Source organism: Raphanus sativus, chromosome 3, assembly GCF_000801105.2.
Source record: "Raphanus sativus cultivar WK10039 chromosome 3, ASM80110v3, whole genome shotgun sequence".
Classification (NCBI taxonomy): domain Eukaryota; kingdom Viridiplantae; phylum Streptophyta; class Magnoliopsida; order Brassicales; family Brassicaceae; genus Raphanus; species Raphanus sativus.
Genome location: NC_079513.1, coordinates 13,769,158 through 13,787,372, shown reverse-complemented (window position 1 = coordinate 13,787,372; position 18,215 = coordinate 13,769,158). Strand labels below are relative to the sequence as shown.

Here is an 18,215-nt window from a genome sequence, read left to right as displayed (position 1 = left end):
TTCAATAAAACCATTGAACTTGGATAATAATTCGACCTTAATTTACATCAAAGCTAACAAAAAAAGTTGTTTAAGTTGGCGTATAGTGAAGAAATCATTTTCAGAAGAAAGAAACCATACGAGTTATTTGACGGAAACACCCTCAAATCATTGTTTGCAGAGAACTTTATAGATAAGGTACAGATCAGAAAGCACCTCTAGAAATCTAGCAATAGATCTCATCTCTAGAGAAGAAGAGCTCCACCGGTTGGTCCCACCGATTCCAACATAATGTCCCAGAACTTGCCACGTGGCGTTCGGTCTGAAAAGTTGCTGTACTGTTGTGCTTACAGAATCATTATCTCCCTTGCTGGAATATCTTTCCTCTTTATGATTCTGTCACTTTCTGTCTGTACCAAAAGAAGTAAAGAACCTTACCCATATTTCTCTCCTTCTCTGTTTCTTTCATGTTTTATGGGAGCTTCTTAAGAAACTTCTGGCCTATGGGTTTATGTAGAGACTAGAGAGCAAGTGACAGGAAAGAGAAGGTTCTGTTCCTTTTGTTTGGCGTGGAACTTCAACTTTCACAAGTCAGGTTTAGATGTTCTACTTCTTCAGCTTCTTATTCGTCCAGAAGCTTTCCAAATTTGGTCAGTATTCTTGCAAGGGACTTGTGGTTTTAAAAGATGTTGCTATATTTGGAACATATTAAAAAATGAACTCATGTTCCTGCTTTTAGTATAAATCTCTTTTATATGATTAGTGTATTAATATAATGATTGGATTTGGGATTATAAAATTATATTTATGCTCATCTGTATCTCTTCTTAATCATAAGTTATGATTAGATATGTTCGTTTAAATATCTTAATATAATATTGGGGTTGATTATAAAAATCTTTTGATATGTCTCCAGAGATCTGACATGGAACACCAAGATTGGAATTTTGAGGAGAACTACAATCTGTCCAATAATAGAAGATATATAAGGTAATACTCCCTCCGTTTCATATTATTTGTCGTTCTAAGTCTTTGCACACAGATTAAGAAAACATTTAATTTTACATATTTCCAAAATAAAAATACTATTACCAATACACATCAACCAATATAAAAATAGAATAGAGAATATTTTCAATAAATTTTGCATTGAAAACCGAAAACGACACTTATTTTGAAACAAAAATTTTGTTCTAGAACGACTTATAATTTGAAACGGAGGGAGTATAATGTTTAATCTAATTTATTCATTAATTAAAAAGGACTATATATTAGTCTCTGAGTGTGTATATGTGTAGGCCACAAGATGACCTGGTAGAGTTGTTATGGCGAGATGGGCAAGTGGTTCAGCAGAGCCAAACTCATAGAGATCAAACTCAGAAACAGGACTATCAACAAGAAACCCTAAGACCCAACACCTTTCTTGAGGATCAAGAAACCGTCTCTTGGATCCAATACCCTCTAGATGAAGATCCATTTGAATCCGAAGACTTAACCTCACCTTTCTTCTCAACTATAGATCTCCTCCAAAGACCGGCTTCAGAGACGGCTAAGCACGATGCCAGTCCTAAACCTCCTGATCAGGTCATGCCTCCTCCTAAGTTTAGGTTAACGGATTCATCATCAGAAGTCAGGGAACTAGGAAAAGAACAGTACTCGGTGGTGACCGTTGGACCAAGCCACTGCGGTAGCAACCAATCTCAAACCGTTCTCGATGGCTCACTGAGAGCAATCGATGGGAGGCCCTACCCGAACGCAAGTTCGTCATCAGGTGGCTCCTCTGGTTGCAGCTTTGGCAAGAACAACAAAGATATGGCTTGTGTAAGAAGATTCACAGCAGAGCGTAAGAGAAAACATATAATGGACACTGATGAATCTGTGTCTCAGTCAGATGTATGCTTTAGTTTTTAACTCATGATGATAAGTTCTTGAAACGTGTTTTTGTTGTTCATTTCTTATTGTTCTTGAAACGTTTTACAGGCTATTGGTAATAACAAGTCGAGCCTACGAACAGGATCGACGCGAAGAAGCCGTGCAGCTGAAGTTCATAATCTCTCCGAAAGGGTACTCGACATATTATCATATAGTATAATATAATATATAGTATAATATAATATTCATACAAAACTCTTGTGTTTGATAATTAAATTAGAGGAGGAGAGATAGGATCAATGAGAGAATGAAGGCTTTGCAAGAACTAATACCTCACTGCACTAAAGTAAGTTATAAACTTGAATCTGATACGGGGAGTGATTTATTAAGTCAAAAGAACTTGGTGTCACTTGGGTTTGTCTTCTTGTAGACTGACAAAGCTTCAATTTTGGAAGAAGCCATAGATTATTTGAAGTCACTTCAGTTACAAGTTCAAGTTATGTGGATGGGGAGTGGAATGGCTGCTGCTGCAGCGGCTCCTATTATGTTCCCTGGGGTACAGCCTCCTCCACCGTTCATCCGTCAGGTGCAGAGCCCGGTACTGTTGCCTAGATTTCCTGTTATGAACCAGTATGCGATTCAAAACAATCCCGGTTTAGTTTGTCAGAACCCGGTACAAAACCAAGTGTTGTGTAATCGGTTTGATAGATACGTTGGCCTATTCCCACAGATGCAGGCTGCTGCCTCTCAGGTAAGACTCATACGTTACGTAGTTCAGTAGATATAAGGGCTATACTAACTAAAATACAAACCAGTAAAAATAATAATAAATAAAAATAAATACAAACCACATGTATTTGCTATTCAATACTTAGCTATAAGATGCCAGTTCATTATGAAAGAAAAAAAAATCTCAGAACTTTGATACCATATTCTAGGGTTGAGTTCCGGTAGCGTTTGTTCGGGGACCGAACATCATGTGTCTTTTTCTTTTCGTTCTGTATTGGAATAAAACTTTTTTTTTTGTTCTTCCGGGGACATCCGATAAAAAATAATAATAAATAAATAAATTCGACGGTCTAGTGAAAGATTTCAAACGTCTACTGATACGTTCTGGTTTGATAATAATTAAACGCAGCCGATGGAGATGTTGAGGTTTGGTTCTTCAGCGGGACAGGAAAGTCAACGCACGTCTGCGCAGACGAAGACCACCGACGGTACTCGTTAGGGCCACTAAGCGGCTGTTGCATTTTTTTTCTTTCTTTTGTGGTTTGTTTGGTTGTTGGGGCATCTATATTATTAAAAGAGAAGTACCCATATAAAATATCCCTTAGTTTTCAATTTTATTTACAATGATATGCCACTGACATTAAATAATATTTTCTATTTTAATGCTGTCTTTTCCACTTCAATTAATGTATTTTCCAAATTAAATTTAAATTAAATACACTTCATTAACTTCTCCATTAAATCAATGTCAAATTCAAAAAAATACATTTTTATTAGACAAACGATTCTGGAAATTATAATATCAAATTTTCATTTAAAAAATTTGAACGAAAAAGTATTAGCATATTTGAACCGAAACTAGATAATATCCAAACGGATTTACCATTTTGGTATCTAGAGAACCATAACCAAACTTCATCCGAACGAAATATTTCGGATATTCAAATGTATTTAAATCATATTTATATATTTCAATATGTTAGCTATTTTTCGAATTAATATCCAAGATATAAGCTATTTTAAGTTGGTTAAAATATTTGAAATATAAAAAATAATCAAAAGTAAACATTTTAAAGTAGATAAACAATAATCAAAACTCCAAAAATATTTAAAATATATATTTATTCTTCATCCAAATATTCAAGTTAAACCTATTTTAATTTTTAATTTAGGTACTTTGGCTTACATTACTCAAATTTACATGTTATATTATTTTTATTTTTAGATTTAGGGAAATTTAAAAATATATAAATTTTGAAAATTCAAAAATAGTTTAAACGGGTTATCAAACCCGCAAAGATCTGAATCAAACCGGAACCAAAGTTTATAAATACCCGAATAGAGGTAGAATCTTTAAACTCAAAAAACTCAAATCCGAATAGATTTTAACCGAATTCGAGTGGATACCCAAATACCCATCCCTAACTTAGTCAATATAAAACGATTAATATTATAAATATATTATTTAGTATAAAAAAACTAAAACTGAAAATTAATACCCGTCAAAATCTAGTTCTTCGTTATTTACATAATCTTCTGAACATAGGTTTAAACGTTATTTTCTGTATATGCGAGTTTATGTATTTTAACCTTAATTTCAAAATGACATGAGCTTTTTGTAATCGTCTAGAACCACAAAATGTGAAATACATGTTTAATATGTGGTTCATGTTTCTCTAATAAAATTATGCATTAGTCTAAGTAGCTGAAAATACTTTTTGAAAATGAATTGTTTTCTTGATTAAAAAGCTAGAAAACCCATGTTGTTTTCCACTGATTTTGTTCTATGTAATCCTAAGAAAAACAAAAACATTATCTAGCTCTAAGAAGTACAGATAGTCATATAGATAGAGATCTGGCCGAAGTTTGATACACTATTGATCTTTTATGATGTCATATTGTTGTTTTGCCGATTGTTTAATTACATATAGAATGAAAACATTGAAAAGGCAAGCAAGATACATGTGAAGAAACAGATTTCAGTGAAAGTTATCTGTCATTTGTCAACATCGACAATTTAAGTTGTTAGACATGTGCTCCACTAGAAAAAAATCCATTTTAGCAATAATTGAGTAAAATATCTTGGACATTTTCATGTTCGAAATAGCAACAATTCCGGTGCAGCCTATAGTAGCCAAAGCCTAGATGTTCTACCGTTTAGTGTCGCTCTTATTTTTTAATTATGCCTCCTGCTAAGCTTAATCCGAATGTTTTATTGTATATAATTTACATTTTAGCTTTAGTGAATCAAAGTAGATAATGAAAGTCTTATTGCACGATTAAAAATTAGATAATGAGAAAGAGTATGTTGTAAACCTTGCAAATCTCATTGGTTTAGTTGGTACATAGTGATAAGGTGGAGGATGGAAAATGTGATTCTGAAAGGTTTGTTGAAAATATCAGTTCCTTGCAACCCGGCATCTTCTGATTTGGTTTCCACTGTCTATATGGTGAAGCTTAGTGTTGTAATATGTGAGTGATATCTTGCATATTTGTAATTTTAAATAATTCATTCTTGTACATTTTGATCATTTGGATTAGAATTTAGGCATTTTTAGATTTCATTTGCATAAATAAATTTTTATTATTAGATATATTTGGAAACATTTGGGTTCAAAACGGGAAAGAAAATGATCATTGGGCGAGTTAGGCATTGGAGCGGGTCCTTGCATCTACTTATGGTAGCCGCTCCAAACAGGACAAAGGTGGAGCGAGAAGCAAGAGCGGTTTAGCAAACCCGCGGATCATTGTTTGAAATTCGGAGCGACTGGCAATAGCGGGGGTAGCAAAACCGCGTGTCAATGTTTAAAATATGGAGATAGTGGCCGGAGCAACCATCCGGACCTGGGAGGAAATCCCGCTGTGGATCAGAGTGACCTCTCGGAGCAGGGTCATGAGCCCGTGTGGCATTTTTCACTTGGTCAAATTTTTATGTTTTGTTGGTCTTTCTCATACTCTCTATATACAAAACATGTTTGGTGAAAGATTCAATCTTTTGCTTTCTTTCATCTATATATGTTGTGTTTATTAGATTATCTTGATCACTAATCATGATTAACCTTCAATCATCTATGGTTTTTGGGTTAATCATGTCTATTAGTGAGCAGATACCTTTTGGATTCCTGGGTTAGAATGATTAGAGTGATTAAGTGAAGATCTATCTATTTCCTTGCTTGTTGAGTGTTCTTAATGTTAGTTTAGTCTTGATCTCTCTAAACTAGAGCTCTAGACATTTCATGCCCGGAAGGTGTTTGATAAAATGTCTGAACAAACTCAATATCGCTCTTTGTTTGCTTAACCAAAGACATTTGATGTTAGGGAAACTTAGATAGTAAGTAGACTTGTTATTAATGATTTCTTGAGTGGATTAAATCAAAGACATTTGATGTTTGATTAATGAAAGAAAATGAATACTTATATTGACAAAGAACTTGTTTAGTATTGTTGTCTTGACTTAAGGTACATGTTGATGTTGATTGTAACTTGCCATTCTAAATTGAATCTTAATCACTTGAAGTCAAATACGTAATCCCATGAATTCTACTTCTTTATTTGAATGAAAACTTAAGTTGTTTACCTTGCTAGTTACTTGTTTACATCACTGTCTTGATTGCACTTAGATTAAACATACATTTGTATTTTTTTTGCATCATAATCATTTAGGATTAGACTAACACTCATCTTTACTACTTTGATCTTAGGATTGAATACAATTCTTATCAGTGGATTGGACTAAAACTCATCTTTAATTTTTTGGTACATGTATTTTTCTATTCGAAGACAAAATAAACCATGTGTTCTTGATAATTAGTTATGGTTTTTTTATTGGGATGTCATTACATCATTTCTTGTAATTTTCTAGAGTTTAATGAATTAAAAAACTCGTGAGTAAACAAACTAACTTGTAATTTTGGATTAGGTAAATATATATGAGAAAAAATTATTATTAGTAAGGTTAATTATTAGTAACGTTAACTGAAATCAATGATATTCAAGTATTTTATTTTGACATGTTGGGCAGATTTAATCTATCTTATTATATAAAGCTTGGTTCTTCAAAATTACTTATTAACATGATCGCGACACATGGCAATTAAAACTTTAAGATTGTGACATGTGTTAATATATCTCATAATTAAAAACTTATTAGAAATATTATTAATAGTAATTTATTTTTAAAATTCTAAACAAAAGATTTAAGATTGTGACATGTGTTAATCTATCTCATAATTAAAAACTTATTATAAATATTATTAATCGTAATTTTCCATTTTTTAAATTCTAAACAAAAGATAATTGTAAAATATTATTAATAGTAATTTTGCTTCTAATATTTTAACATGTTTTTAAATATATAATGATTAAAAATATATGTAATTATATAATAAAAACGAATTTTGAATAATCTAATTGTAAATATTTTTTAATAGTTAAAAATTATTTAATATTATTTTTCATAGTTATTTTTTCTTTAAGATTGTGACATGTGTTAATCTATCTCATAATTAAAAATCTTATTATAAATATTCTTAATAGTAATTTTCCATTTTTAAAATTCTAAACAAAAGATAATATTGTACAAACTAATTTTAGTTTAAAACACATGTCAAAATTATTAATTAACATGATTATGACACATGAAAGTTATATATTGAAAATTTTGATATTTGTTAAAATATCTCATAATTAATATATATATATATACAATAATTTTTAAAATTCTAAACAAAAGATAATTGTAAAAGATTATTTGATAATAATTTTTCTAATATTTTACATGTGTTTTAAATATATAATGATTAAAATATATATGTACTTATATAATAAATACGAGTTTTGAATAATCTAATTGTAAAAATTATTTAAAAGTTAAAATTCATTTAATATTAATTGTTTCAGAATTTTTCTTTTTTCTGAATTTTAAACAAAAAAAATTATTATTATAATAAATTTGGTTCTTCAAAGTTAGTAATTAACACGATCCCGATACATGTTAATTAAAACTTTAAGATTGTGACAAGTGTTTTAAACTAAAATCAATTTGTAAAATATTTAACACTAATTTTCCTTTTCTAAAATCATAAAGAAAAAATAAATGTAAAAAAAATTAATAGTAATTATCTTTTTTAAAAAGCATAAACCAAAAAAATTGTAAAAAATACTGATTAATGTTAATTTCCTTTATTGAAATCATGAAGAAAAGATAACTGTAAAGAAATAAAAAAACTGTCAATAAATATTTGAGAGTAATTATATTTTTTGGAAAAATCTTAGACCAATGAAACTTTGTTTTTCAAAGTTACTAATTAACATGATGGCGACACATGATAATTAAAAGTTTAAGATTGTGACATGTGTTTTAAACAAAATCAGTTTGTACAATATTTAACACTAATTTTCCTTTTATAAATCATAAAAAAAAAATAAATGTAAAAAATATTTAATTGTAGTTATCCTTTTAAAAAATCTTAAACCAAGAAAATTGCTTAATGTTAATTTTCCTTTATTCAAATCATGAAGAAAAATAACTTTAAAGAAATAAAAAGTTGTCAAGAAATATTTCATAGTAGTTATCCTTTTAAAGAAATCTTAGACCAAAAAAATGTAAAAGACTATATAATGTTAATTTTCTTTTATTCAAATTCTAATTAAAAAGATCATAAACTAAAAAGAATTACAATTATTCGCATATATATATATATATATATAATTAAACTCCCTCATATTTGATCACCAAGTATAATTATTGATTCAAGAAAAATACAAGGTACGGTTCTGTTTCCTTATCTTCGGATATTCTTTTCGTCTTACAAACTCATGTTGATTTTTTTTTGTCATTGTTGTCATGCTGCCTACGTAAATTATTGCCACAATAATGATTAGGCGTTTGTATAGTAGTAGTTATCACTCTATAAAAATGTTTGTTTATTAATGCAAATGCTGTTTCTTAAATAATTATTATTATATTAAAGACTTCATATATAATTTTATATATGTAAAAATATTAAACCTAAACTCTTAACATTACCCTATCACTCAATCTAAATTCTAAGTTTAAATTAGTTAACCTTAGTTTTTTTGGTCAACGTTAATTCTAGGATTAAAAATGGTTTTTTCCTTTTTAAAAGTGAAAATATAATAGTGGTTAGTGTAAACATGAAAAGTAATAATATGAATGTAGTATTTTGACAATTTTTTTATTTACTTTAAAAACTGGAAACCTTACATTATTATGTATTCAATGCTCCATAAAATATTTTATATCAACAACAAGAATATTTGATAGTTTTTAGTTTTGTTTTATGTTAATAATATGTATTAGAAAAAACATGTTCAAAAGAGATGAAAATTACGAAATAAAAGAATATAGAGAAAAAGATAATTTAGTAAATGACATTTCTTTAACAAAATTTAGGATAAAAATGTGCATTAAAAACTAGAGTAAATAGAAAAATAATATTTTAATTAAAATTTAATTCATTATTAAATAAATTATTTTACAAATATTTTTCTAAAAGATTTTAAAATAGAAGTTATCTTAAAATTACTACTAAATATTTTAAATTTTAATATTTAATAATTTTGAAATATTTTTTTAGAAATTAATTTATAGTTTCGTAGTATATATATTTTTAATCATAAAATATTCTAACAAATTTCAAAATACAAATAAAAATATCATCAAATATTATTTTGCAATTATATTTTGTTTAAAATTTTAAAAATAGAAATTACTATTAAATAATATTTATGATAAACTATTAACAGAAATCATTTTTTGTTATCTTAGTATATATTTATTTATTTATGAGATAGTTTAACTCATATCACATTTTAAATATATAATTGTCATGTGTCACAATCATGTAACCTATTAATTTTGAAAAACTAGGCTCAATATAGTCTTATGATAAGATTTCATTAAAATTTTAGAAAAAGAAAATTAGTATTAAATAAATTATTTTCAAATCCCTTATTTCTGTTAATTGAAATAGGAAATTTCTTCAAGTTACTATTAAATAATTTTAAAATTGTTTTTTTAACATTAAATAATTTTTAAAATTAGTTGTTTCAAACTTCGTTTATTTTATTTTCATGGTACATATATTTTAATCATTACATATTTAAAACACATGTCACAATATTAGAAAACAAATTGTTATCAAATAATCTTTTGCAACTATGTTTTGGTTAGGGTTTCAAAAATGGAACATTACTATTAAATAATATTAATAATTACTTTCTAAAATTTTTGTTGTGGTTATATCTTAATATATATTCTTTTAATTATGAGATATATTAGAACATGTCACATTTTAAATATATAATTGCCATCATATTAATTTATCAACTTTGAAGAACCAAGCAACTTTAAAAAAAATATTAACAAAATTAAATTATAAAATTCAAAAATATAATAAATTATTTAATAAAAATCATGAATAAAAACTATCTATTAAATAAATAAATAAAATTCATCTATGTATCATGATTATAAAATAAAATTTTAACTTGAACTTATGTAAAAAATTTAATTATAAAATAAATCTCACACAACATATGCAAATCAATCATAAAATTATAATAAAATTATTATTACTTTATGTTCTTTACTAAATTAAAACATCAAAAATCCCGTTGCAACGCAACGGGCTTATATCTAGTCTATATATATAAAATAGACTTTTCTGGCATCTCCTTGTGCCACGTCATCATGGAACATAGGGCAATTCATGACAGCTGTCCTCTCCTTTTTACGTGATCAGTGTATCTCTGTTCTAATTAAACTTTTTGGGCTACTAATTTTCTTTGTTTTGTGGACTCATACTAGCTGGCCCATCTCCTATAGGGTTTCTAGCTCCTGCAAATTGGATTTGGCTTATCCTCCCTCGCCCTTCGTCTCCTTCAAACTCAGAGGAGAGCCTCTGTAACATTGTCCGTTTCTTCCTTGAGACTCTTCATTTATTACTTACCCACTACTCATCCCACTTATCGCCACTATAAAACGGTCCCTTCTCTGCGATGAATAGCCACGGTTATACAGGATCCTTAATATGCTTTTCCTGGATGAGAAGGTAACTCCGGCGAGCTCTGTCTTCTTATTTATAGATTCTTACATAGATTACCAGTTCTCTCTCTAAATTACTATGTCCTGAAAATTCCAATTGTTTATTATATTCCTGTGAAAAACGAGACTGTTAATTGTTTTGAACAAAATCTTCGCAAACAAAGTTTCTTATTTACGATTACGAGTCCTCTCTCTGGATTCTTAATACCATCAATACGGCTTTTTCTCCAAATTAGTAAAATGATGGTAAGTGATCATGGTAGCGGTTGATGAGTCTTTTTTTTTGTTTTATTAACGCTTTGTTTAGACTTCATGATGATTTTTTTTTGGACTCAAGGAAAGAATGGTTCACATGTGAGTGACTGACCATTGACGAAAATTATGTTATGTATACACATACATAGAATATTTTTCCCTCTAAGCCTGGTTTGTTTCTGTCACATCACAATATTCATGTCCCATTTCTATGTTTAACAACTCTTCTATCTAAGTCATATAGATCTCGCGTCTCTATCTGCATTTAGAGTAATAGATTGATATATTAGATTTAACTTTGTATTCCATCCTCTAGAATGATGTTACCCTATACAGTAATATTTGTCTTCTCTTCATTTTTTTTATCTCAGTTTCTCTTTCTGTGAATCCGACTTGATATAAAATTTTTCCTTTACACATGTAGATTGGTTTTCTGACTGGTGCTTGAAGATAGAGCTATGGTGTATTGAATTCTCTTTATGCAAGATTTACTCTCCTAAAAGGATGATAGCATGTAAGATTAATTATTTAGATTTCAAGTATTCTTGGTTGTTGAATCTTTTAACTGTTTTTTGCTTTGTAGCTTTGAAAGCGTTTTTTTGATGGTCGTTGCAATTTTAAGATGAAAGGTTTTTCAATTTTCAGACAAAGATCATGTGGTTGGAAACTCGGTAGAGAGTTGCAAAGATGAGTCTAAGCCTCAAAACTGTGCCACGTAGAAGTGGGAAGATGCAGAGCCAAGGTCCCGGAAAATAGGAACAAAATGACAAGTTGTTCTATGATACAAGAACCAGTGAGGACTTGGCAAAATAAATGATGGAAACCATTCTTGTGGAGATTCTGATTGAGACTGGAAAGAGTACAATTTTGTAACATCAATGCTAATTAGTTGTTCTCCTGATATAGATTTCTGGCGTTTTATATGGACAAGCATGTTACTGCATATGTGACTTTTCTGAGACTGTAATTTGTTACAAAGAGAACATTTACCATGTTGTGAATTACATATGTGTCGATGAGGGTGTGACATTCCATGAATATTCTGTGTACTGTGCCTTTTTGGGATTTTTGTAATATAAAGTTAATATATTCTTTGATTATTTTATTTCATTTAATTATGTAATCTATATATATGTATAAAAGTTTCCGATGTTACTATGTAATAAAAACTGAGAAGGGAACGTTTGAGGAGATATATGCGAAAGTTCATCTTCATTTCTAGATTATTAATGGTTACATCATATTTACGTTTTTCCCGGTTTAGTTACCATTTGGTTCATACTTTTTTTTTTTGATTATCTGATTTAAAGTGGTATGGAAGTAAAGTAAAAAAAAAAAATTCCAACAAATTTCAACTAATCTAACAGTTTGGCTCATACTTCTAAGTATCATGTTTTATTAGTTTAGAAAATACTAATTTTTAAAAATATTTTAAAATCGTGAGAAAAAAATTCATTCAAAGTTCACCAAAAGCTATAATAATTAAAAAAAACATTAACTGAAATTTCATTCAAAGTATAATCATTCTATGAAATAAATATATATTGTAAACCATCATTTGCTGTTAAATTAGAAAATACTAACTATTATTTTTTGATATTATTGAAACTATTTATATAGTATTTAAAAATTAGGTATAATTATTTTTCTAAACTTCTCTATTATATTTTCATTGATTTAGTTTGCATGTGGATTAATTTATTATCATGTAAAAACTAATTGGTGTAAGAATATTTAAACTTCAAAATTCTTGGAACAATTTTTTTTTAAATTTCAACTTCAGAATTTATTTTATTAAGTCAAAGTAAAAAATAAAAGGAAAGAAATATATGCTATAACATTTTTCTGAATCACTTATGTTACTTTTGTATTCTGTATACAAAATGACGAATGTTACTGTTATTTTTAATTTAAACCAAAAACATTTATTGAAAAAATAATATGATCTCAAGAACTCTATGTATTATTTATGAGTTTATAGTATTGCTTTTTATTTAGAATAGTTTATATAATGCTTCATAAAATTGGAAAAAAAAAACTCATATAAAATAAATTTTAGTATACAATCTCGCCCGTAGGGCGGGCCAACCACTAGTATATTTATATAAAGTTCACTTTACTCTCTTCTGGTGAAGCCACGTCAGCCGCTAGCGCATAAACTCGGCTTCCGACAGGTTGACACATGTCCATTCTTCTTAAACTCATCGTTTCATTTAGAAGCGTTAGTTGATGGGCTTTCTTCATTATATGTCTACTGGGCTCTACGCTTGCAATACATAGACTGGGCCGAGACAAAGCGCCTCGCTCTAACCCTGTCGTCTCTCCCTTTTCCTGTGCCGGCGACGAGTGACGCTTGATTTGCTTCTCCATGTATGAAACGGGCGGAGTTATGGTTCGTCTTGATTTCTTTTTATTCAATCACCCACAAAGAGATCTTGAATGATGCATTCTTCACTCTGAGACGGTGTCAGATCGGTATAAATATGTGAGTGCTTCTCCTATCAAAATTCATCTTCTATTTATATCTCTGTCGATATACTGAATCGCGATTTTATGGCTAATTCAAGAGTTTTCTTCTCCCACTTGAAGACCGGTGGTTGCACATCCGTCGTCGAGGCTAGGCTGCTGCGTTTCTGGGAGGCGAGAAATGTCAAGCGTGGTGGTGAGCTCATGTGGGTTGATATAATTTCGGTTGACGTGAATGTAAGATCGATTGTTCTGTTTTTTTTTTTTAGATCTGTGTTAGATCATTCCAGTGGTTTCTCATTGTTTATCAATCCTGGGAAATATCTAATCTGTTTTCAGATGACTATGACTATGATGCTCACTGGGAGATGGACAAGTAACCTCGATTGTTTTGACTTTCAGATTTTGAAGGTTTCGTTCATATCTGGAAAGAAGGGAATCATAATTCTGGGCTTGATCTAGATTCATATATATACGTAAGTATCTCTAACGTAAGTCCTCTTGGTTACATGCTTAGGGCAGATTTCGTCCTACTTGAAAGCTTTACTAATAAATCTTGGTAAAATAACTTAATAGGACAGCCTGTCATTGAGGAGTTCATTATTAATCCCAACTCTGCTTATTTTCTACTCTTAGCTTCTTAGACATTAAAGTGCAGTCTTTTTAAGGAGTTTGCCTTCTTTCTTAATGTATACTATATTGCCTTCTTTCTTAATGTATACTATACATATATATAGATTTTCCCCGTATGCTTATGCAAGTTAAAGTGTGAATTCTATATGTAGTTTATACATTCTGATCTGGATATGTTTATATTTGGCATTGGTTCTGCCTCTATTGTTTTATTTTGTTTTGTTGATCTACCTAGACATGAATAGTTTTACATGGAATGGTGGTTTTTGTAGAAAAAAAACCATATCTTCACTGCTTTCCTCTACTAAAGTTTTGACCTTTGATCTAAGATAATGTTTCAGACGGCTAAACAGTATTCGTTATATTTTATTTGGGGAAAGAGCAAAGAGTAAAATTCTTACGATACGTTTTGGGGGCCAATCGCTATTCTTTCGGTGAAGATCTTGGCAGACGAGCTCAAATGATGGCTAAGTATGTATTATATCTCTGTGTTTTTCCTTCTGTTTCATCATATCATGAATTATGTGTTCTTTTATTTGTACAACTATTAGTTTTATTTTTGGGCACGAGTTACAAATGATAACCACTTGAAGCTGTTCTTTTGTATAATGACCAATACCAGACAGCTTATTGATGAGCAAATTAGTCGTCAACAAATTCTCTAGATATGCATATATTAAGTTGGCCAATATCACATTCCATTGATTCACTCCCACGATGTCGTCTTTAATGCTTTGATTCGTCCCGAAAGGCGGTGGTGGTTTTTGTATATATACATACAAGTTCGTTTGATTTTATATTCAAGTGAATTTCTTTATGTTTTCGTTCTTAGATGTTATATGATTGTTTGCTTTAAAATTCTGGTGAATTTTTTTATGTTACTTTGTTCATTCTGAGATGTTTTAAAATCTCTTACAGGGGACATCAAGGAGAAGTTACCTATGTGGCGCTGGAAGTTGAGACAGCGAAATCAAGCTTTACAATCGAGAAGACTAATGAGCTCCCTGATGGTCAGGTGATCCCGATTGGTGCAGAAAGGTTCTGCTCGGAAGTCCTCTTTCAGCCATTGTTTGTCGGGATAGAAGCACCAGGGTTTATATTGTGATCTAGACCGTCGTTGCTAATTTATAGATTTACATAAATTGACATAACTCCTAACGTTTAGTTCCAGAGATAACCTAGGTGAAGTCATGGGAATAAATACAACTTACAATAAAGAAACCCAGACCACTCAACGTGTTATGGCAGTCATCCGCATTCACAGGTCAGACCTTTGTATCCCCTTTATGTTGTTATACTCTCAAAAATAAATTATTGCTTCCGGCCATTTATCTAGGTTTGTTTTATACACTTATACCATGCAGTTGCAAAACGGTGAGTTAGTGTTTTCAATGGCCTTGCCGTGCAACTACGTACTAAATTAGGCTCGACTGGTTTTAAGCCAAAGGTCATAGTTGTGACAAACATTAATACGAAAATGGTTGGAGGTATAGCTATGAATATCTGATTCTATGCGTTTACATATATAGTCATTCACATAAGCGTCTAACAAGAACTATTTATTTGCAGGCCGACTCTTCCTAAATTCAGCTTCTTGAACTTTCTCCTTCGACAAGGAGAGTAGCACAGGCGTCGGTTACCTGAAAGTGTTAGTATATAGGCATTGTCTCTGGCTTCTTGATTTGTCAATTTGAAATTGGTTTCACTCACCTTTCTCTTTCCTTTACTCAGGCTGATGCAAACTGCGCCAGTGAGTCCTCTACTTATAAGCAAGATGGAGGTGTCAAGAAGATTGAGTCGATAACACTACCAGAGCTGATGCTTATGTGCTGAGTTCACCCCCGAGGTTAGCCTCAATCTTATTCTTACAACTCTCCTCTAACTCTATTTTAAGTTTCCTGTTATTGACTGATACATTTGCAGACTGCATGGTTTCTATGCCGTGGGAAGGTAACTGAACTAAATGGTCTCCGTGCAACCACCGAGATGCCTACTGAGAAGTCCCAAGATGATGATGTTGGACACTCTGAAAGAAGTCGCGAGACTTTCACATATCACAGTTACTCTAATCTCCTTAAAAAAAATCGTTGCATCAATAAGATCGAGTGCAAGTCTATGTGGTGTTTTGACTGCATTTAGCTGTTTAACGGGTCAAGTTATTCTGCTATAACCGTCTTAATTTTTCAAATATTATGAATATTCACTCGGATATACAACATTTATTTTATATTTACCTAACACTTGGAACTATGGTAACATCATTTTTGCATTTTCTATGAGATTTATTAAAACATGTAAAAACGTGATTTGAATTAATATTTAAGCATCGCAAAACAAATATTATATAAATTTACTAAGGAAGTTAAAATCAGTAATTCAGTAGTGCATGATTGTCTTTAAATTTTTGTATCCTTATAAAATCTATAAACCACTAATCTTCTAAAAAAATCTAATATGATACTAATAAATCTTACAAAATCACCTACTTTGCTTCAACTACATACACTTTTTCTTTATTTTCTTGCAAATCTAGCTATATACGAATTCAAATTAACCACTCATTACCTATTAACTATCCTAAAATTTGTTCAATTTTAACATCCCGCCCGAAGGGCGGACCGACCCTAGTTTGATATAAATCAGTCAACGATGCACTACAAAACGATACCAAAATATATTTGCCTTGAAATTTTAATACACTATATACATATATATAGTTTTCAGTAAAATATATACCATATAAAACAAATTTATTTTTCAAAAATCTTATTTTAATAGTTTCATTATAATTTTAGTAACAATTATGAATTACTTAAAATATTACACTATTTGAATATTTATTAATATATACTGTTTTCCAGCTGAATATGCGAATGGTTATTTTTACTTTACAAATATTATGGATCCACAATTTAGTTATTTTGTTTTTCAAATATTAATATTATATTTTTCGTTTTTAATTATGTTAGAATAATTTATGCTGCATGGTTTTTTTCTATAGTAAGATACAATGATAATAGAACTAAATGAATAAATAATTTTATTTTAATAGATGTTTATGTTAATATGTATATATATTTATCTATATATACATATCGCTTAAATTAAACTATACATCATATGAAAACACATACTTATATTTTGATAAGCATTGAACATATATTGAAAAGTTAATATTTTAATTTTGAAATCTACATTTTTTTTAATGATCATAAATTATTGAAACCACTAAACATCTCACATTAAAAAAATTCGTTGGTGTAAAATTTTGTTACACAAATATGCAAACAATCATAAAAACATATAAGTAGAAACTCATTTAATAAATACTCATATAAAAGTATATTATATATATGTTAATATCATTTAAATTTAATTATATATCATATATGATAAATAAGATTGATTGTTTTGATTTATTTACCCTAAAATGATTGCGAACAACAAGAGTGATCGTTTGATTTATATGCGCACGCCAATTTATTACATAATAGTAACTGATTTTTAGTTATTTAATATATAATTATTATTTATTTTTTCATAAATATGCAGAAAATATAAATATACGTAATAAACATAAAATATTTATTATACATAAGACGCGGATCTTAACTAAGTATTTATCTTTTTAATAATTAATCTTAAAAATTTTCAAAATCTCAAGCCAAAATAAAAGAATAAAATAAAAAAACTTCAAAATCAATATTATATCAAACAATAACCAAAATGAAAAAAAAAACGACAAAAAAAATACTGAAGATAAATAGGATATATTAGCACGTGAACATAAAGTTTTCAAAACCATAATTAACTTTTAAATTTCTAAATTCTGATATAGAACCGAGATGACATAGTTTCATTATAAGTAAATAGTAGGCCTCAGACTCTTCTGTCTAAACGTTAGAATCTTATGTATTAAGTGATTATTTGATCTAATTATTTTTTTTATAATGAGATTAGCTCATCAGTAAACAAATTATGTAATTAACCAAAAATTGTTTTACAAAATTGTTAAGGGTCAAAATATTAATTCGATCAAAAATATAAATTTTATTTTCTATACAGTCTTCTTAAATAATTTCATATAAATTCACCATGCGCTTGTACAAGACGCATATATTAACCTATTATATAGATATAATAGATAACATAATGTTTTGTTTGGAAAACAATCAGTAAATAAGTAGCAAAAGAAAATGTTAATTCTTTCAAA

General features: G+C 29.3%; 1 protein-coding gene, 1 long non-coding RNA gene and 1 other non-coding gene across 9 annotated transcripts; all 3 read left to right on the top strand.

Annotated features, from left to right (window-relative positions):
* The first annotated feature begins 368 nt into the window (after window positions 1–368).
* LOC108844577 (transcription factor PIF4-like) lies at window positions 369–3,250 on the top strand. Its single transcript, XM_018617858.2, has 7 exons — window positions 369–629; window positions 896–969; window positions 1,278–1,872; window positions 1,960–2,043; window positions 2,132–2,197; window positions 2,282–2,602; window positions 2,990–3,250. Exons 2-7 carry the CDS (start codon window positions 905–907, stop codon window positions 3,077–3,079), a joined length of 1,221 nt encoding a protein of 406 aa, XP_018473360.2. The 5' UTR covers window positions 369–629; window positions 896–904; the 3' UTR covers window positions 3,080–3,250.
* Window positions 3,251–10,252: 7,002 nt separating this feature from the next.
* Window positions 10,253–12,357, top strand: LOC108836674 (uncharacterized). Its single transcript, XR_008943355.1, has 3 exons — window positions 10,253–10,655; window positions 11,328–11,417; window positions 11,549–12,357. It is a non-coding gene; the product is annotated as an uncharacterized LOC108836674 (transcript).
* Window positions 12,358–13,176: 819 nt separating this feature from the next.
* LOC108836673 (uncharacterized) lies at window positions 13,177–16,252 on the top strand. Of its 7 annotated transcripts, none has more exons than XR_008943175.1 (9): window positions 13,181–13,388; window positions 13,471–13,606; window positions 13,772–13,845; window positions 14,332–14,473; window positions 14,921–15,266; window positions 15,367–15,489; window positions 15,572–15,650; window positions 15,734–15,848; window positions 15,926–16,252. It is a non-coding gene; the product is annotated as an uncharacterized LOC108836673 (long non-coding RNA). The 7 variants fall into 7 exon arrangements; XR_008943173.1 differs by having other exon boundaries at window positions 14,275–14,473; XR_008943174.1 differs by having other exon boundaries at window positions 13,182–13,388; window positions 14,383–14,473.
* The last annotated feature ends 1,963 nt before the right edge of the window (window positions 16,253–18,215 follow it).

Bases quoted from the DNA above. Each gene is read 5' to 3' on its own strand.
- LOC108844577 (XM_018617858.2), top strand. From the start codon at position 905: ATGGAACACCAAGATTGGAATTTTGAGGAGAACTACAATCTGTCCAAT. The intron at 970-1,277 runs GTAATACTCCCT...GTATATGTGTAG, and splicing joins AATAATAGAAGATATATAAG to GCCACAAGATGACCTGGTAG. The intron at 2,198-2,281 runs GTAAGTTATAAA...GTCTTCTTGTAG, and splicing joins TAATACCTCACTGCACTAAA to ACTGACAAAGCTTCAATTTT.